This window comes from Leptosomus discolor, chromosome 2 (genome assembly GCF_034619465.1).
Source record: "Leptosomus discolor isolate bLepDis1 chromosome 2, bLepDis1.hap2, whole genome shotgun sequence".
Taxonomy (NCBI): domain Eukaryota; kingdom Metazoa; phylum Chordata; class Aves; order Leptosomiformes; family Leptosomidae; genus Leptosomus; species Leptosomus discolor.
The window spans coordinates 59,228,465-59,249,664 of record NC_141392.1 but is presented as its reverse complement, the minus strand read 5'-3'; the positions used below and the strand labels follow the sequence as shown (position 1 = coordinate 59,249,664).

The window sequence follows — 21,200 nt, the reverse complement described above, 5'->3', positions numbered from 1 at the left end:
TTCCATGTTTCTCTAATAGATTAGTAATTTGTTGGCAGTGGCTTTGACAGAAAACAGATGGATGCAGCATTAAACACAATGAATGCAGCAGATGCTAGGCCAGCCCACATCAGCTGGACGTGTCAGGCAGCCAAGTCCAAGAGCCCACACTTTTCAAGTGGGTACAAGCCTGGCAACAGCGTCTGTACAATACTACTGAACAACTCCTCCCCTCCATATCCGAGGGATTTTTGATTCCAACTCCCCCTCAGCAAAGTAGAATTGCACCCAGAGAAACAACATCTCAAATGCATGAGAAAAACCAAAGCAGTAACCGGAATCAGGAAGGGAAAAAAAAACTGTAATGAAGATAAAATAAAAAAAGCCCACTAACAACCTGCCAAAGACAGATGTTCACACTTACTGCTGAAACTCTGGTCCACTCTGTCCAGGTTTGCTGAACAAAGTGCTCTGATATCTTGCCATTTCTAGGCAAGCTGAAAAGAGGGAAATTTGAGAACTACCTGTTAGTTTTGCTCTCTGCTTTAGAGATGTAGGTCAGATTCACAGTATTAAAAACAGTATCTTAAAATAATTTTAGAATTTTTTACATCTGCACTCAAACATCAAGTTTTTCTTGTGCAGATCATTTAAATGTTTATTCTGAATTCCTCTGAAACTATTCTACCTAGGGGACTTCAGCAGATACAGTTGCTATTTAAGTCCTAACTCCACAGGCTGTTGCTATGTGGGTCTGGATTCAGAGGTCCAGACTCTTGAGATACTTAAGGCATCTCATCCTTAAGACACTTTAATTAAAATCTAGGATTAAAATCAGTGGGAGCTAGATAGCAAAGCAGTTTTGTGAGATGAGTCCAACATTAAAGGTTTCAAAGCACAAATACTCAATTCATATTATTTTACCACAAACAAAAGGGGGTTTAACTTACTGTGAAGTTCTAGGGTTGTGGCTCAAACATATTCAGCAGTGGTTTCTCTCTTTGTTACACCCAAACAGAGCAGTTTCACTGCTGAAGCGAGTGGGAAAAGTTAGGGAGATGGGATGCATTTCTGACACGTTTTACTGATCCACAGGGAGTTTTTCTCTGCCGCAGTCTTAAAAGACCCAACTGACTACAGCATCTGACTGCTCTCCAGAGTGCATTTAAGGGACATCTTGCTGTGGCAGCAGTTTGATGTTCGGGTCATAGACCAGAGCTTCATTAGCCCCTGAGCTAGATGTTGTCCGAATACAAGCCAAAGCCACTGTTTCTGTCAGTTACAGCTTCCGTTCTCTTTGTGCACTTTTTTTTATTCCTGGGGACAGGAAAACGCTGGGATTTAATACAAAATTAAAATTACTGTTCTGTACTGCATGCTCCTGTGTTGTATCACAGACACACAGAAGTGTGGAGCTAAAGCCATTTTTATTTTTGTAGGAAACGGTTTCACAGGATCGGACTAGTTCTCCAGTACAGAACTGCTTCCTGGGAAAATACATTCTACTCTTATAGATCTAGGTGTCATGTAAACACATGCAAACCAAACAAATCATCCATATGCATGAAACAGATCATTTTGCTCTCATGAACTGGGGACTAATTCCTCCAAACCAAACTTACTGGCGTAGTCTCTACGATGATGAGTAATTTCACTGCAGAGAAAAGACACTAGCCTTGAGCCATGGTTTTCTGGACTTCACATAGTGAAATCTACTAAAAGCCTAATGTCACAGAATGCTTTGATGCATATATAAAAATACAAGTAGTCCTGTCAAACTCAGCCTATGCTTAACAAAATATGGAAAGCAACTAAAATCCTTGAGAATTATTTCAGTTTAATAATTTAAGAACTTGGTTGCAATCCAGATAATTTTTAATATATTTGTTATTTTGGCAATAAAAGGCAAGTGGGGTAACATTATTATATATTCATCATTGGTGGCATATAATTGTGCTTTGTAAGAGGGTATGTTAAGACTTGCAATTACAGATTACTTTCATTAAAAATGAAAAATGCTATTAGAAACTTAAACCCATGTAAATACATGACTGAAATATCACTGTCTTCATCCCTGTATTTTATTACTGGTCACAATAAGCCTGGTGAAAGCGTAGTGTTCTTCTGCTCTAATTGTTACCTGTAGAGCTGAAAGTCTGCAGGGCCCTAATTTTATGATGACCAGTGCACAGGATCACCGGCAGTTTCCAAGAGCTGGCAGAAGAACACGCCTTTCATCCATCACACTATTCACCAGACCCTTCTGAAACGGCCTGTTAATGACAATGATGCTCATTCTCTTCCTGCCCCTCAAGTTCATTTTTTAATAGACGTTTCTTCCTGACCGCGACCCATAAAATCATTACATAGGCACTTTCATCCACAGAGGGAGGAAAAGAACTGCTGAACTCAAGCAAAAAAGAAAGTAGTATTCGGCGCGTTACTTAAATGCATTGATTTAGTACAAAAACCTTTCCATTCAATCAGTGTGGATGGCTAATGTTTTACTGCACTTGACACCCACTATTCCCATGGTTCGGAATCTCAGCAGCAGCAGTACAGCTGGAAGTCAGGATAGCACATCATAAATCCACTGGATTTTTACCAGTTAAGCTAGTTGCTCACTGTGAAGATAAAAATAAGCACTTGGACAGCATTTTATGGCCCCAAAATGCTTTCCAAATAAAAGGAAAGCTCCAGTCAACTGGAGTTAGGTAATTAATCTTCACACTTGGCTATAAGGCGTTACTAGCCCCATTTTACAGTTAAGGAAAATGAAGCAGAGAAATGAATCTACTTGCCTAAGTTGAAAGATGGTGTAAAAGGCAGAGCCAAAATTAGAAACTGGGAAATCTTGGCTTGTAGCCCTGTGCTCAGAACGCTACTCAGAGATGAAACAGAAGGGAACACTGTGCAGGGCAGCAAGGCTCCCTGCAAACAAACATCAGAACTAGTTCTCAGAAACTCCAAGGACTAAAATAACCATCCTTGCTAGCATGGGCAAGCCATTGACCTCTTACAGAATTTCCCATTGCTGGCTCCAGTCCTTTTTGAGGGTTTTAAGTAAGACAGCAATAGCAGGAAAGTGCTGAAATAGAAGCGCTGAAATAGACAAGCTTCTTTATGTACCTCTAAAGAAAACACTGCCCCTTATATATGCTGTGACTTGACTTCATTAAACCCCTAAACAGATGCATACTTTATAAAGGTTATCCATTAAAGGCAAAACAATACACAAGTTCAAGGTTGTCCAGGGGCAGAAATTGTGTATTCTATTTTTGTTTTAGTCCTCCAATGATTCTGTCAAACAAGCAAAATAAAAGGAACTGTCTCTCTCAGTCTGAAGGGTTAGTTAAGATTCACAAACTGTATGCATTAGAGCTCAATATTATATTCCCACAGTAGCCACTGTATTATTATGCTCGTTAGAAAACTTTAACCCTCACAGTTGTCACACACTTTCAGACTGGCCTTGGGATTTCGTCTAAGAAAAGAAGTCCTATTTTGGGATTGGTGTTGTGACCCTTGTTCCATGCTTGGTCAAACATGGCCTCGTCACAGAGATGACATGCTTTGACTCCTAAACAATGGCCCTGGCAATGCAATGGATTCATCATTTCCTTGCCCAATTTAAGGTCACTATTTTTATACAGAGAAAGGTGCTAATAAGAGAAGCAGCTTCTTCCATAAGATGCAGCTCCACCTCCGGATGACAGTTTTGTTTGTTTAGGTTTTTTTTTAGGGAGGGTTTTATGCATAAGTTTGGGTTGTTTTTTTTGGTTTTGTTTTTAAGAAATCACATACCTACTCATATACACGATACACGTATATTTTATAAATATATATAAAAATTATCATATGTATTACCAGCAAGCATTTTACCTTGTGGTCCATACTGGCTCATCTGAGGCCCATAAGTACCACTTGAATTACTCTGCTGAAAGCTACCAATTCCAGGATGCACTTGGCCTCCAGGTGAGGGGTGTGGTGACATGGAAGGTCCAGTTTGCTGAGGTCCATACTGTGACATTTGGGGGTTCCTCTGTATGCCTGCCATAAAACCTAAAGGGAAAAAAGTGCCAAAGCAAAAATTAATATTCAGGTAACTGTTCTTTATTTAAGAAATCTTTCGACATTAAAAAAACCCTCTGTAGTTATTTTCAGACTAAAGATACTCAGAAAACTGTTACTGTTCATAGGAACAGAAAAAAAACGCATCTCCAAGTCAGCAAAGCTGTCTCAACAACCAAAACCTGTACACAAAGCTCAAAACCTTTTATTTGCTAAAGAAAGACAGGGCAGTCCTGCTTAGTTACAAATGGCTGCTGATTTTAAAATTAAAACAATCTTTAGGAGAAAAAAATTAAAGGCAACTATCTGCATTACCTAATAAGTACTAGGGAATTTGCCTGATGACTTATCATGGAGCATCATAACTTCCAAAACTATACATTGCTAGCAAAATGCCCAACTTCAGCATACAGAAATCCACTGTAAGTACTCCTACTGCTCACAAACTCTCTAGAGCTAAAATTTCCTTTTATGTGAAGAGTAGTCACACTAGCCAGAAAAAAAAGTTGTTTTGGTATGTATTTGTGCTCTAGGTCCTTCTCCTGCTCTGTCCCCAGCACATCTGTATTGCATTCTCTCTTTTTTCCCTTTTGTAAATGCATTAATGAATCCCAATTTAATTTAAGGTTGAAAAGCTGCAGCAAGAGACCTAGTAAAATGCTGTGAAATCTAGAAGCTTCGTATAAAGGAACAGAACTAAGCCTATTAAACAGGAGAAGAGGGTTTTGTGGCGGGCTTTTTTAAGTTTTCACGAACTGCAAAAAACCCTGCAAACCTGCCCACGCAATGTCTATGCAGCGATGCTGGTTTTCTAACATTTCACCCTGAAACATTTTAGTGCTGCTTTCCATGTTGAAAGGGATGAGCTGAGGAGACAGCAAGGGGTTTTTTCCTTATTTCTAGAGGAAATCTGCTTTCTTTTCTATTCTGCTTGCGCATTGAATTTCACCCTCACATTTCTCGGTGAGGCAAACCGCGAGCGCACCAACAGGCAGCGTTTGCGCTGCTGCCACGGGCGGCCCGCGAGGTCGCTGGCCGCTCACCCGTGCCCGGTGGGGCGGGAGACCAGGTGTGCTGCTGCCCTGCGGGCCAACGCGCACAAGCAAGTCCGCCTTTCGGCCCACCCTGCAACTAGCTCAGGCACCCACGCTTCGAGGCCACAGAGAGCTGAAGCGTTATATATGAAAGGTGCCTGTTTCTGCTCCCCTCCATTAACTTCAGTGGCATGCGTGTGGGGAGGTGTGAAGTTGAACGCCAAGAGACACCTCACCTGGCAGCATTAATTACACCTCTCCTTACACGCAGGAGGGAATAGAGGAAAGGTAAGTGCAAAGCCCCCTGACAGAGAGTGGACAACTGGAAGCTGCTAAAGGGAAGATCAGAAAAGAGAAAAGGGGAGAGAGGCAAAGGCAAGTTGCGAAGACAGACAGAAACGGGTGACAGGAGGAGGGAGAAGTGGCAGAAGGATGACTCTCCCGAAGAGCTGGGGTGTCCTCCCACTGGTTAGCATCAAACATCACACAGACAAAATGCTCAATGCCTGATTAACGAAGACAGGCAACTTTTCATAAGCCACGTATAGACACGGGATCAGACTCATAACTGAAAACACTGAGGTGCTATGGCTCCCACCACCAGGCAGCTGAGGGGTCTCTGTGGGGACCACAGCTCAAACAAGCACATTTTGAACTCGAAAGAGTTAAGTTTCTTATCCTAGCGCTGCTGTTACTGACATGGTAGGTGACACTGGGCAAATGACCTTCCTGCCTTTCCGCAGGTTGGCCTCCCTGTTTGTATACTGGTGACAACAGGGGACAGTAAGCACAATGCAGAAATGAAAGGTGGTGTACAGTTTATGAGAGATCAGGCTTTGAGTCCAAACACACGTAAGCTGTTTTTGAGCCCTCCACAAACCTTCGCTATACGGTGTACTTATCCATCCACTAAAACTCTGTTAGAGACACAAGCAGCTCAATGCTGCAAGTCATAAGGAGAAAACCCAGGAGCTGAGATGATCTTGCACCCCCTTGTGCCCAGTTCTTTCGTGCTATGAACAGCTCAACCCATAACATGCTAAAACTCTAACAACTGTAAGGTTTGGCAGAATACGTACAGAGTTTTCCTGATCTTTGTGCAAGCCCTGAGATGAGGGATTTGATCACACCTGAACTGCAAAGTCAGAGCCTGGCACCCACTCAGGAGGAAGCTGGACCAACACACTGACATGTGGCACAGCAAATAATCAAGGGAAAAAGGTGGCTTGGAAACTGGTCTGTACTGGTTGGAAAACCACGCATCTGCACAGGAAAGCTCATATGACCTTCTCCACTTAGCTTTATTTTGAAACAGACCCCTCAACTTTTAAAATAGTTCCACTCTGCGCACAAATCTTATTACAATGCCTATGTCTTCTGCCGACAGTGCCGTAACTAATTTAGAAACCTAATACAATCGTGTGTCTGTACGAAATAAATGCTCACACTCCCCACACACATACACCATATATATCACACCCATGGGATCCATTTAAATGAAAAATTTTGTACTGGTCACACTAAGTTTTTTATTATAAAGATAGTAAAGTTACTCCTGTATCTAGTACAGAAGCGAGAGTTTTCTGCTCACCATGGGCCTTTTAATCTATACGAGATGACCTTCTAGACATTGTGTTAGAGATAAGAGTTTTTCAGCCCAGTTATTATCATAGGCAATACTCTTCTTAACATCACAAGGATGGATGACACATTGAAAAACTATTGTTTGCATGGGTTGTAGTGATTTCCAGTAGTGATGCAGAGGGACTGCTGGTTGTTGAATCTAATGGAGAACATGGACTAATGTCTAATGGAGAACATGGAGAACATCACTTTTAGTCAGCTCTGCTGTTGTCAGAAGGGATCTTGAAGGGACGAGCGTAATAAGTGAAATAAATGCTTCCACTCAAATGACCTCTTCTTCAGGAAACTTCTCCTAATCCGTTTTTCATGCTGTGAGACTGCGTGGCTACCTGTACAGTCATAAATAAAGCATGCCAGGACCATTGCCTGGCCTGGAGAGTGCTGAGTATGCTCATGTCCATCCAGCTAAACCTTCCCATTCAGTCCTGGTAGTCTTATCTGCATGACTCCTGTGCGCAGCTCCTTGTGCTGCCTTATCCATGCCCTGGGCTGTGGCTCACGGAGTGCTCACAGGCATCGTCCAAAACCACGCTGTGGGGCACGCCAATAATTGAAGAGCAGAGATAACTGTGTGATACTACTCAAACTCATGCTCTGGCCTTACTTTACAGAGATATTGATTAATACAACAAGAACTGAACAGACTCCTTAACAGCTTTTGACGTGAGGCATGGGTTTCACCATCCCAGAGGGTGTGAGAGCCCTCTCAAACGAGGTTGGCTTTGCTATCTTCTCTTGAGCACGGACAGGTAGAGAATTAAGGAAAAGAAAACCTGAAATTCAGGAAGAGTATCTGTGCCATATTATCTTTTATCACTGTCTGTACGGTACATGTTGAAGCATGGCCTTAAAACAGGACATGCTCCAAATTCCTTCCAGAGAGCAGAGGAGTAATTTCAGCTATAGATGCTATGTGGAGAAGGTAAGATCGGGTCCTTACTGTGATCTGGATTCCCCTACAACAAAGAGCAGTCTATCCTCATCCACCTTGAGTGATGGTGAAAGCCCAGTGAACGTTCAGAGATCAGTGCATGAGTCTGAAGTGCTTCAAACATTTGCAGAAAGCTCAGATGTCTTAGAGAGAAAGAGAGTTCCTGGTCAAGACGTTAACATTCTTGCATCATAAAGAGAAAACAACATCAATTCTAGAAATCTTATCAGAAATGAAAGGGAGCAGCTGGCATACATTCATTTTTCCTTATTTACACACATTTTCCCTAGTGTTCAACTTCATTTTATAACTGATACAAAAAGAAATAAATTTTCTTTCCAGAAAATTAGATCTCAGATAAAGTTTGCTTTTGTAAAGAAAGGAAGCAGGATTACATTAGAGCTGTACTGGAGTAAAGGCAATGATTAAACAGCCAGACTGCATCTGACCTGTCAGCCTCTGTGACAACAAGGTGGGGTTTTTAATCTTTTAAATAAACTGGTAGGAAACAGCTATGAGTTAAGACTTTAAAAACTGCAACGGCAACATGCTCATCGGTGAACAAATCTACTCCCTTCCCTTAATATTAGTGATGAAGGAGGTACAGATGATGCCTTACTTGCCATCACAACAAGAGATTACTTACCGAAAAAACACTTGAGTGGATTTTGGCAAACTAAGCTATTTCAGGAGTAGCTGAATAAAGTGAGCCTGCCAGAAGTATTCTCTTCCTTTTTAGTTATTTTTTATGCTACATATACATAGCTAAAGAATGGTTGTCTTTATTGAAACCCAAGTCAAATTTGTAGAGTTATCTTTGAATTTTTTTTTAGTTTTAAATGAAACTATAGCATGCTATTAACAATTAACACACCATAACTGTAATAAAATATGTTTGCATGTTCAAATAGAACATACATACAAGGTTTAAAAATGGTCAGGTACCAGCATATTTTTCTTCTTTCTTTTTTAGCAAAATACAGAGAAAAAAATATAAAATGGGTGAAGCTCACGATAGAAGTGTCTCTGCTCCTCTGAAAAAGGAAAAGAGAAAAATGAAGCTTCTGTTGTCCTATACAGTACTAACATCTGGTAACGTACATCATACAGCTGATACCATTTATGATGCCTTTGTAAAAACATTTAAAAACTTGTTTTTCCCTTATGCATATCTATACACAAAACAGATAAACAGCAGTAAATTACTAAAGCTTCACGAAATTATGCACTAAGGTTGTCTTAATTACATTTGTACACTGACCAATATAACATCATCTGTTTGTTGAATACCACCTCCTTAGCACTAACCCTGAAAAACACCCACCGAACATGCTGGGTGTTGCTGTAAAATGTGAAATGGATTCTTTTGATATTTTAAAGTCTTGGGTTGAATATGGAAAAACCTTTCTAGGAAAGCAGGCGCCCGTACACAAAAGAAGTGACTGCAAAGTAACAAGTTACGGCGTATCAGCTGATGGACAGCAACTGTCTACTGGCACACACTTAACCCACGGTCAATGAGAGGTCTTTTGATTTAGCCAGGAGGAGTGCATTGATTTTCATGAATGAATTAAACCTGAAAACACATGGAACACTTACTCCTTCTAAGCTCAGGAAAACTTTGGAGTCTACAGTGACAGCAGATCATCATTAAATTACACATTTGATAAACAAAGAAAGAGGGAAGATACAACTTGCAATGGTATTTTGTAAAAAAGAAATCAATGTAAGAAAAAATACATCAGGCTATTACTCTTTCTAGAGAGGCGTGGGACCAAAACAACTGAGGAACCCTCCTGAGTAAGAATAAGAAAGTTCCCCTTGTCAAGAGCAGAGGCTAAAGAACGGGCTAGACAGGCTTATTATTCTGAAAATCATGGAATGGGAAAAGCAGAAAGAAACTGGGTGTGTTCACTAATCATCAAATAATTAGAGAAAAATAACTTAAGAATTCTCTCTACTCACAAACCAGCTCAAAAAAATCAAATATGTGAAAAGAGATATTTTCCACTACCTATAAGGGAAAAAAATTGTACGTGTGTGGGGAATCACACAAATTTCCAACGCCTGGTATGTTACCAAGGCACTTGCCAGTACCCTTGAGAAAAAAAAGCAAATGTTTGCACACCTACGATACAGTTTTTGGCAGACCTTCCTTCCTCAGACAGCCGTTTGGTCTGTACTCACTATCTATGGATTTTCACCAGAGAATACAACAGAATTGAGACAGATCTAAAGCGGTGACTCCCAAATGTAGCTTGTCCGTGGATAAACGACACTGAGACAGAAGTGGCAGGGTAAAGCTAAAGCTAAACACACAAAACCCAATATTCTGTAGAGTGGATATAATAAAATTTGGCAACCTGTTAGCATGGCAGGATGCTCATGAAAATCATGGTTAGATTGAAATTCTCCCTAGCCCACCCATCTCAGATGGCAAGGACAGCTCAGGTAGTCTTTTGACTGGTGGACCGTGTCTGGGTTTTTGCCCAGCTAAACAAGTCCACAGTCAGCACCTCACAGCACTGCAATGAAACATCTAACAGAACAAGATTTGCACATTAATGAAGTGTTTTAGTAATTGAAAGAGTTGGTTACTCTCGCATAAGCCTCAGATACCAGGATCCTAAATAGGCAACCAGGTTGTCTGCACAGACTGTCGATGGTACTGGCACAAACATCTTCAAATGGTGTGGTCAAACCTGGGGATGAGCAGCGTAGAGACTGTAGAAGCTACGAAAATACTGTTACGCCGTTGCCTGTGGGGGCTGGTGCTACCTCACCGTAAACTACTTACTGTCACTGGCAAAGACTGGCATGGTACCTCCCTAAGGTGCCACTTGAAATATAGATTAAAAAGGACACAGTGAGACAGATTTAGATACTGGAAAAAAGTCTAAGGAGATAAAAATTTTATACAAGTCTAAACAAATAACAGCAATGAAGAAACTTGGGAAGGTCTGACCCATGTACCAGAGTACAACCCAAATAAATCAAGTGAAACCATGCGGGTGGCATAAGAAAACTGGCCTCTAGAGCAAGCAGGCACAAGATTTCTGTACATTCAAGATACCTCAGCTCTTATTCTCACGTTCCAGAAGCCAGCCATACTAAAACATGCCCCGCTGGACTGGTGACAGCACATATGAAACCTGTGTTTTTCATACATGGAACACGCAACTTAGTAATATATGCTACAGGGTGATGGGTTGGTGAGCATGAGCAGACCAGCTTGCAGTGTCAATCTCAGTTACATGATGTAAACACTAATTCTCAATATTCCTGTCCAGTTAATAGGCAGGCAAAAAAAAAAAAAATCAAATAAACGAAACACCTTCACAAACAGATGGCAAACAAGACTGATCCATATTTAGCACAGCTAAGTTACAGCACTGCGCCAATACAGTATCTCTGGATGGCTCTGGTATGAACGGTTAGATGTGTCCCAAGCAGCAGCACTGACATGGACAATACTTAGGTATTTAATACACAACATCTTTACCAGATCCTGGGTATTGAGTCAACACTTCTGCTGACAAGTAACTTAGGCAACTGAAGGGTAGCAGCATTAAAAAAAAAATGGACCGAGACCACTGACACAGGACAAATTAAGAGGCTTATTCTTTAGCCTTTAACAAGAAGGCTAGTAATCTTCTTGATAATAAATTTTTTACTCATAGAAAAGCTACAGAAAGATTTTTAAGCCCTCATTTCTTTCTCCAATCACAGTCTATTTTTAACAAAAAGTCCCACACAGTTTTTATGAGAAAGTTCTTTATTGTTTCCCCATTAACCATGAAAAAGAAAATCTAATTTCTCCATCGAGCTCTTTTTTCAGCCCACATAAAACCTTGTTGTCTTCTCCAAGTCCATCAGGGTGCCACTAAAAACATGCAAAGTTCTCTGGGCCACAGTAACAGTGACGTGGGTTCCCTTTGGTACCTGGACAATTTACTTTCACACTGGCATCTGCTAATATCTGCAGAACAACCACCACATTTCTTCAAACCCATTCAACAAAGGATGTTTCTTCGCTTATGTAAAACAGCAGTTATGGAAAACATCACCTTAGCAAAACTGGGGCTTACTGCAAAGATCACTGCAGTATTTCTCCTTTTCACAAAAGGATCAATGTTCTGTTTAAGAAAAAGTGTTGGACTGGTGTTATTTTTCTTTAAAAGTATTTTCTTATTATGCTTTAATATCTATCTCACAGTCTCCTCACTGTTTATTTGTCTGAGTGCTTCTCTTCACAATGTGAATAGCTTTGGGGAAGATGGAAACTAATGACCTAGCTAAGGTTTTAACCCAGACCCCCTAGTGTTTTACCAGCTGTGCTATTAGGTTAACTGGCTGAATCTCCTCTGTTTCTCTCTCTGATATTACAAAACCCGGTCTGTGTATAGCATGCAATAATGTTTAAATTTTTCCCACCCCTAAACCTCCCTCTGCTACTGCCTAGCCTTGAAATTCTTACAATCTATCATTGATAAATTAGAATCTGGGGAAGGATCAGACAGATTACCCAGATGGTAGCTGGGGAAGAAATATCCAACCTTTTCTAAAGCAAACCTTGCATAATGCTCTCTGATGTAAATTTTAAGTGCTATACTGAGGGCACAGAAGGAAAGACATTTGTGGAGAAGTTGACGCACAGACAGAACAAAAAAAACCATCGCTCATCCACCATCTTACACATAATTTGTTACTGTAACATACCTCGGACAAGATGATTTTACTATGGTGCTTGGAAAATCAGGGTAACGGTGAATTGCAGCACAAAAGCACCCCACCCTGCCCTCCCAATTGCCCCCCAAGTGAATCCTCAATTTCAGTAGGTGGCTTGAGCTGCTGGAATGAATCTGAGCAGCAACATGAAAAACCTGAGGAGTCTCTCTGCTTTAAACAATCAACATTTGCCTAAGTTTCCCTAATAACATGCATACTTATGAAAATCACGGAGGAGAGCAAAGAAGGAATGGCATTTTTCAATGTGTAATGTGCAAGGCCTGCAGGCTTAATGGTCTAAATTTCAGGTTTGAAAAATTTACCCTCTCTGGAGACTCCTGTTCAAGGTTCTATGGATCAACTCAGATCTTCCTTTTCATGAAGGAAATATATTGAATACCATGAGATATATATGGATTTTGTGGACAAGACTAAAATACACGCAATGTGTCTTCTCTGTCTTGCATACACAAAAAATAAATCATAGTATTTTTTCAAAAATACAAAATCATCATGTTGTCCTCAGTCCCAAAATGCCTTCGCCTCAGTCTTATTTTACCATGATTTATGATTTGACTGATTTTTCTCTTCCTTGATTTGCAGCTGTTCCCAGATGAGTGTTTATTCTGCAGCCTTTTGGGATCCTTTGGGATGGAAGGAACTATCCAGTGTTAGCTATTAATATATAGATTATAAGGATTTCAGCTTACTGCCCTATGTTAACTTAAAAAGACACAAAGGGTCTTAGATCAGAAGTTCTTTATTTTTACAGAAACCTCATAAAAAGGTTAACTTAGATACTGAGTGAACAGAGTGCCCTGGAAACGATGGTGCCATTGAACAGGCAGACCACAGACGGCTGCCAGTTTACAGGCCGTGATGGGAAGCTGTCCCAGGGACAGGAATCTCAAACCCAGTAACTTTACATAGAGCCTGGTGACAGGAACATCGACTGTCACTTTGTCAAGTTCTTCATCAGCGACTGCTTGTGGCTTATCTCACTCCCTAAGCCCAGAGGCAGGGAATGTGACGGCTGCCTAATAAAGTCAGTGGAAACTTTTTCAATTGAGAAGTCTCTCTGCTGGCAACTATATAAACTCTCTCAGAATAATTTAATTCTGCTGCCTAATTTCAAAAAGAGAATTCCCAATTTAGTTTAAAAAATGAAATAAAGATTCATCCCCGAGTATAACAAGATTTAACATCAGCAAGAAGAAAGCAATGACCAGCTGCTAGTATACAAAATTTACTTGGGAGACCTGACTCTGGGTTTTGATTGTACAGATATTATTATCTACCTCAAATCCTACTTCTGCAGTTTTACTCTCTCCTAGCATGCCTTATCACATGTAAATCATACCCTCTCCTCCTTCAGTTCTTCTTGCAATATTGCTGTGTATTTAGTGTAGGTCACAACTAATCAGATCAACCTAAAGCTGAGACTGGCTGGTATATGTTCGAAATCCAAATACAGGCTGAAACCAGCATCCTGAAATGGCAACTGATTTCTTCAAGAATTAACCTGGTTTGTCACAGTAACATCATTTCTAATGCTTTCCGGCAAGAAAAGCAGTTCTTCCTGAAATGCTTGAGACAAACAGACACGAAGCTACGCACTCCCACAGCTCAGAGTGAAAACCAGTAACCTTTTACCCCAAAGATCTTGATTACTAATCAAAGTAGACACTATTGTAAGCTTTTCTGCTGTGCATTGCTACATGATGTAGTACAACACAAACAGGTAGAAAAATGGGGGTCTTGGGTGCTGTTGCAATTAAAATAGTACAGAAATATAGTGTGTATACATTTAAAAGACCTGCTCATCAGACTTGGTGCACTTCACTTCCACTTTTACAGTCAAATTAAAAAGAGAGTGGTAAAAACCCCACAATGATGGCATTGATACTTTTTAAAGACTGTTGATAAATCTAGTGCTCACCACACTGAGCACTAACTAACTAACGTAACTTTTTGTGTCAACAAAGAAGTTTAGCACACGGCTCGACTGCATTGCTGTGCCTTCACATACAGATGAGCTCTGTATGCTCCTATGCATCACGCTCCTATTTCATCACATGACTGGAGATAAAAAAGGCATGTTTTACAGAGCTAGTGTGACAGTTTCAACTAAAACCTGCTTTTCCTTATTACAGGATGCACTCTTCTGGCTGTTGAGGCCTCAATTCCTCTAAACCCAGTTTTCTGGGCATGAAGATTTCCTCCCAGCCTGGCACGGTGTTCCTGCATACCAGCTGGAGCTCAGCTCCTCTGCACTGACCCACTTGGAGAACACTATGTGCAGAAGAGGCACTCAAACATACCTGTGGCTTTGCACTCAGTGCATGTCTCAAGCATCTTCCTTAAGAGCCTCAAACACTTCAGTCTACATCAAGTAAACTTATTACCAAGTCTGATTTAACCTTAAGTGGTGTCATCGTTAACATGGCAAGCAGAAGAATTTTAATGACGCGAATCATTTTATTCTCTAGCTCCTCAGCGCTCTGAATAGATCCCAAATCCCCAAAAGACAGCAAAACATGTATTCTCAGGGAAAAAAATCTTTTTAAGATCTAGAAGCAAACTACAGTATCTTTTTTGTTGCAATAAGAATTCTTTGATATATTTTCTTCCTTCTGGTTTCTTTTTTTTAAGAAGAAAATAGATTTAAGGGAAAAGAATCTCTACCATCAATATCAGTATTAAGCCATAAATCTGATCAGGAATTGTAGGTGCAAAACACCCGATTGGTATTCTGTGTCTTCCATGCAAGCAAAAACATTTTATATTTTGTTAGAAGAAAATACATGACAGTGGAATTTATGTGATGACTGTGTACAAATAAGCACACCCAGAAAACAGTTTAAGGGGAGAAAAATACCTATACGAAATCTAACGGACAAATTAGGAAATTGTAGTTACAGAATTCAGTTGCTACTTAGTGTTTACAGGGAAGCACAAAGAGAACATCAAAATGCCTGATCACATCCCATCTGTTACTACCTCTTGCTGGATAACATCTTGGCTGCCAAAAAAGCTATTTAAATTTACTACATTGCAGCTACTGATAAATATCACTTCTGTGAAGATCTAATACTAAATAAGGACTAGATCTGAGGATAAAGCTTACAAGCAGTTGTGTCAAAAAGATCCAAATTTTGCTTAGTATAACACCTGTATTCCTACAAGCCTGCAGTTTTTTACTCCCTGTCCCTGTCTGTGATATGTTTTTAATAGAGCATACAACTGTACAACAATCCTCAAAAGCTGGATCATGTCAACAACGGAAAGATATAAAGCTAGAATGGAAAGAATGACATAAAAAAAAAAGAAAACATACTGGGAGGAGGTGACGGAGAAGAGGAAGGCTACTGTTCAACAATTTTGGAGGTGCTTACTCTGGGCACTTTCTACATAGATCTGACAGGCACAGAATGGTGCCATGAAACTGCCTCCAGCAATGGAATACATTTTCCAGCATATCACAGCAGCTGCAACGGCATCAATTCTGCTTGCAATCCATGTCCAAACAGAAAAGTTCTCAGTGGTCCTATTTCAGCATATCTCAAGGACTAATTAAATCCTCATTACTATCTTCTAATTATTCCAGTGCTCTGGGATTTCACTGAGCAAATCCCCAATGGTGCATTAGATGAAAAGGGTTAAATAACCTGTGTTGATTTTGAGACTCCAGATCTATTTCAGACCTTTAGCATATCATCAGCATTATCATGAATATTTAACTACGTACCGCTGTGAAAATTATAAGGGGAAAACAATTAAAGATTTTTTAAAAATTAATTCTGACCCATATACATTTGCACTAATAAATAAGGCTTCTTTAAGTATCCCCATTATGAGAGTGCTTGCTAGAGTAATAACGTGAAGTCATTAACTATTTCCATTAAATTCAATGGTTTTCAGGAGCTCCCAATTCACTATTTTAATATAATGAAACTGAACATGTACACACGCAACTGCATAAGCATGACAACTACTACTTAAAAGCAGGTAAGTTTTCACAGCTTTTTCAAAATCAGGTGAGTAACTGTTCATTTCTGCAGGGGTAAAAGTGCCTATTTCAACATTGCTGTGACACGTATTCTCCTTTTAGTGCTTGCATAGGTGAGCATTCATATAGGCAGACGGACCTCTCCATCAGGTTGCAAAAGTGGGAGTGGGCTAATAAACAAGCTAATGGCCAGGACGGAAGGCTTCTTTTTCATGCTGCAGCTTCAGGAAACTGATTTAGGGCATCAATTTGGATATGCTGGGTTTCCATTTGATCCATACAAATAACTTCTAACCCACTGAGCAGTTCTGGCTACTAAGCATGTCCTCTAAGCGCAGCTTCCAAAACGCAAACAGATGACATAAGTAGGTACAGCGGCATATAGGGAACTCAAGCGACTGTGTACCTCAATTATTTGCCAAACGGTTATGACAGCTGTGGTTTCACTGCTGCCCTACCTCTGGGGGCTGATGTAACCAAAGTTGATAAAAAGCTTTGACTTCAATAAACACGAAAAATCAAAACCCTACTTTTGATCATAGTAAAGAAAAGTCTGGAGCAGCTGTATAAGAAACAAAGAGCAAAACACGCATCCCCCTTCCCCGAAAGCATAGCAAGTTTCAGCGACTAGCCTAATTAGTTGTGACTGCATTTTCATGTGGTATCCTCAAGTAATGGTAATTGCTGCAATTCAGCAGCAGCTAAATGCACCTGTAGGTGAGTGGCCATGGCCACTCCTGCTCCTCCAAGAGACTTCTGACCCCAGCTCTGCTCAGCCTGCTCCCTCTGACTCCAGAGCTCTCTGGCTCCGACAGTCCATTACGGTGTACGTGACTTACTTCAAGTCCCGGTGCTTTCAGAGAATTGTGAGCTGCGACATAGGTTACGCACATAAAAGTACATGCAATTTCTTATTGCCTAGGCAGACAACGTGTGTTGGTAGAACTGAAAAAGTTTCATTGATTGGGCATCAAACAACAGTGGCCAGTTACCGATTCTGGGATGAGAATGGAAGTGGGCTGCCTGGAATAGCATGTTCCATTTATGCTGACCCAGGCCAAAATGTCCTACAGCTTGAGCAGGACATGAAAAATTTTCAAATTGCTTTCAAAAAGTAAGCACTTTTATGCTTATTACAAAAAGTATGAAATAAGCTCTACAAAAAGCAAGCTGAAGAGCACCAAAAAAACCCAGTCCCCCAAGAAATTCCTATTACTGTACATATGCAGAGGTTACCAGTTCCCTCCTTACACACACAGAATGTACATGGAAAAATATGCTCATTGCTTCATGCTGCACTGTATGACAGGGGATGTATAGTCTTAAGCAGGCAAACATAAAAATCCCAGTTGGATGCTTAGTAGCCATGGAAAGTAGTGTAAAATGTAATCAAACACTTCCATAATAAAATAAGTAAGCATAAACTTAAAGGTTCAAGGTAGTAGTTCAGCATCCAGAAGTGCTACAGCTCAGACTCCACCTGTCAATCAAGTTTCACATTTTTTTCAAGTATTGAGAGCAGAAGATCCTGCTCAAGAAACCATTAGTAGTCTTTTGTTCATTCAATTATCTCTCTAAAGAAGGAAAGAAATGTTATACAAAGTGCTATAACAAATAACATTACCTTATCCTATGGAGGGTCTCTGGGGTTTTTGTTTTCATTTTCTTTTTTTTCTTTTCTTTTTTGGGAGAAAGTGTATCAGTAAGCCAAGAGTTTAAATTACTGTTAACAGATGCCTACGGACCAGGTGTCCTTAGCAGCAACGATTTTCTGCTCAGGTTTTTATCAGTAAATGACAAGCACCTTCCCTTTGAGTCCCCATCACTCCCCCTCCTTCCTTTCTTCAAGTTCAGTGGAAACCAGTTCAAGCAAGCAAAGGAATCAACTAATGTAACAGCCTTTTTAAAAGGTGAAGTTTTCCATTTCAAAGGAGCCTCTAATCAATGACAGGGTGCAAAAGGGAATGCATGCATGTTTATGCGCGTACAGCACTGACTTTAGAGAAGCTTTGGGGAACATGTTCTGCAAAATCAATGCGACCTAGCTAGTTACAAATTTCGTATCTGCTGCATGAAGCAAATGGACTTCCTGTATGAGCTGGGTCACACAGATCATGCATATTACACCGGATTTTGCATATGAGGAGTGCAAAAACTGCAACATTCCCAAACACATTTTCTCCACAATTCTCACCTCCTTGCACAGCAGAAGAACCAGACTAAATAGATCTGTAAATTTTCTTCTCTCACTGTTATTTACTCGTTTGACTTCCCAGTTACAGCAGCTGTCTTCTCTGTTTTACTTTTGAATACCCCTCTGCCTCTCCTGACTATACAATGACCCCCTGTTTTGTTCTACAGCAGCAACAGAAAGGTTTGACCCTTCCAGCTCTGCCTAACTCGTCCCCCAAAGTCAGATGAGGAACACACACTGCAGAAATAATTACTACTGGTCAGTGTAACATTTTGTGCCAAGACTCAGTCGTGCCAGGAAATGCACACATCCTTCTGAGATGCTTGGGTCTTCAAAGCCTCAGTCTGATCCATTCCTGCTGCCTTGTAACATTCTATCCCACAAAGCATCATATATTTGTATTGGGTAGTGAGGCCATTCTTTTTTCACCAAACATGTACATTATTCTAAAATTTTTTTAAGGGGAAAATAAGTCCTTGCACTAACAACTGTGTATAAAGAACAACTGAAAAGGAAACAAAACAAACAAATTGACTATGGAATTCTGTGTTTCATATTCTCATTAATCAGCACTCCTGGAGGAGGGGACATCCAACACAAAAAAATAGCAAAAATTAAGACTCTCCCCTCTTCCTTGTCAGTCCTCTTAGTTCCTCCTGGATGCTATCCCAGAAATTTGTCATTCTGTGAGTTCAACTTGTTTCACTGTGAGAAAACTTCCAGTATTTATGGTATCCCCATATGGTGCTACTTGGAATATTTCTGGTAGCAAGACATTTTAGGAGGGGCATTTCATAAATAACTCCATGTTTATCACAGTTATCATGTGTCTGGTTTGCAAGCTTGACACTGGCACATGTTAACCACTGCATGGACAGGATGCCCAGTTTACAGCAGTTGATAGCATGTACGGCCGCACAACAAAGCTGTCACAACTATCTTTCAACAGCTAGGAAGGAAGGAGGCAAAAGGAAAAGGGCTTAAAGTTTATAAATGGTAACATTAAGGAAAAAAAATATGCTCTGTCCATTTTTTTGAGCACTTGCTAGGAAGCACCCTTTTAGAACACTGCTGTTGCCTGCAAGGTTTTCCCTTGCAAGGTTTCCAAATCTTTGAACCATTTGACCTAAACAGTTGATTTCCCTTTCTATTTAAAGATATTTTTATTCTAGAACTGGTTAGAGGACTGACTAGCTATCGTGTCCATGCAAAGACATCAGAGATGAGAATTTTAAGAACAGTAGCAAAACTGCAGTGTTAGTAGCTAGCACTATTTCTATACTTAATTCCAAGACAGATAACAAAAAGTTGAATTCTCTAGGACATGACTCAAGTATCTACAGCAAACTGCCTTTATAATCTGGGCATTCACTGTATTTTGAGAAAGCCTTGTTTCCAATTGTATTTTGGTAAAACCTGCTATTCAATTGCTCTTTCCTCAGACAAGAAAACCCCCCGAGCCTTTTACAATGAGGACTGCCATTATTTTCCCTGGGAAAAGAAAAGAAACACCAGGAAATCTCACATTGCTAATGTGCGACTTAAAACGAAGGTTGCATTTGGCACCAACTAAAAAAGCCCCAACACCTAACAAACCTCGGTCCTGTGGCATTGGTGACTGGCTCAAGGCAGGGTGGGAGCTGGATTCTGACTGGCTGCCAGGAGGCTGCGGTGGCATCTGACTGCCTGTAACACACAGAGAAAAGGGAAAACAGACTCGCTTTTAACATTGCAATGCACAAAACCAAGCCTCGCTGTATTTTTCAACCACTCGACATCAAAGAAAGTACCAGCTGTATAAGGTAAAGACAGAGCTCAACAGGTCTATCTTTTTTCAGATTTTTTTTCTTCTTTTTTCCCTTTTTTTTTTTCTTTTTCTTTGAAACCCATGGAGGAAACATGCATAAACATATTTAGCAACAGGCATGGCAAAATGTTCAATTTCGTATTGAGTGAGTTCCCAACCTCACCGACATGATCCAATTTATAGCTGCAAATCTCCTGACACATATTTCTGTTAGAGAGTTTAACAAAATCCAAGTCTGCTGAACAATAGGGCTCATCCTGCCGAGCTTAAACTGGCCTCCAGCCAGGCAGACATGGACTGCTGCCAACAACATTACCAATGAAAAATTCAGTCAATACAAAAATGACTAACAACAACAGTTTAAAAAGTATTTCAATGAATCAGTGGTTTTAATATTATTTGAATGTCTATGTAGAATACTGGAATAAAGAATAATATGTAGGTGAAAGTGAAGCATGTTTGAAAGAGATCAGACAGAAAGGGGTATCTTATTATTCAAACAAAAGCAAAGGGAAGATACTTGCTTATTCAAATATCCATCCAGAACAGACAGACCCATTTTTATGGCGTTGTTGAGAAGACACCCACACAGTTTATCCACTGCTGTCTACCCAGCCAAAGGAGAACAGCACTCACAGTGCTGTCTGTGAGGCTCAGGACACAGAATGTTCCCTTCCAGTACTACTGGACAGCAAAGCAGGTGCTTCTTGCAGGGATGCAAGTCACTCTTCTGGGTCACCATTCAACACGGTGTCAAGCAGGGAGGTCCACACCACCCCCGTCCCACTGCACAACACCCCAGC

At 40.4% G+C, this 21,200-nt stretch overlaps 1 protein-coding gene across 9 annotated transcripts in view; it reads right to left on the bottom strand.

Annotated features, from left to right (window-relative positions):
* Window positions 1-21,200, bottom strand: part of ARID1B (AT-rich interaction domain 1B) — a 336,190-nt gene that overhangs the window by 65,494 nt on the left and 249,496 nt on the right. For 7 of the 9 annotated variants that reach the window (XM_086461129.1, XM_086461132.1, XM_086461135.1 and 4 more), the window contains 2 exons: window positions 20,187-20,276; window positions 3,862-4,041 (listed from right to left, as the gene is read on the bottom strand). In XM_086461129.1, coding sequence (XP_086317255.1) covers window positions 3,862-4,041; window positions 20,187-20,276 — 270 coding nt within the window. The remainder of the gene's footprint in view (window positions 1-3,861; window positions 4,042-20,186; window positions 20,277-21,200) is intronic. The other 2 variants (XM_086461137.1, XM_086461134.1) reach the window with 2 other exon arrangements.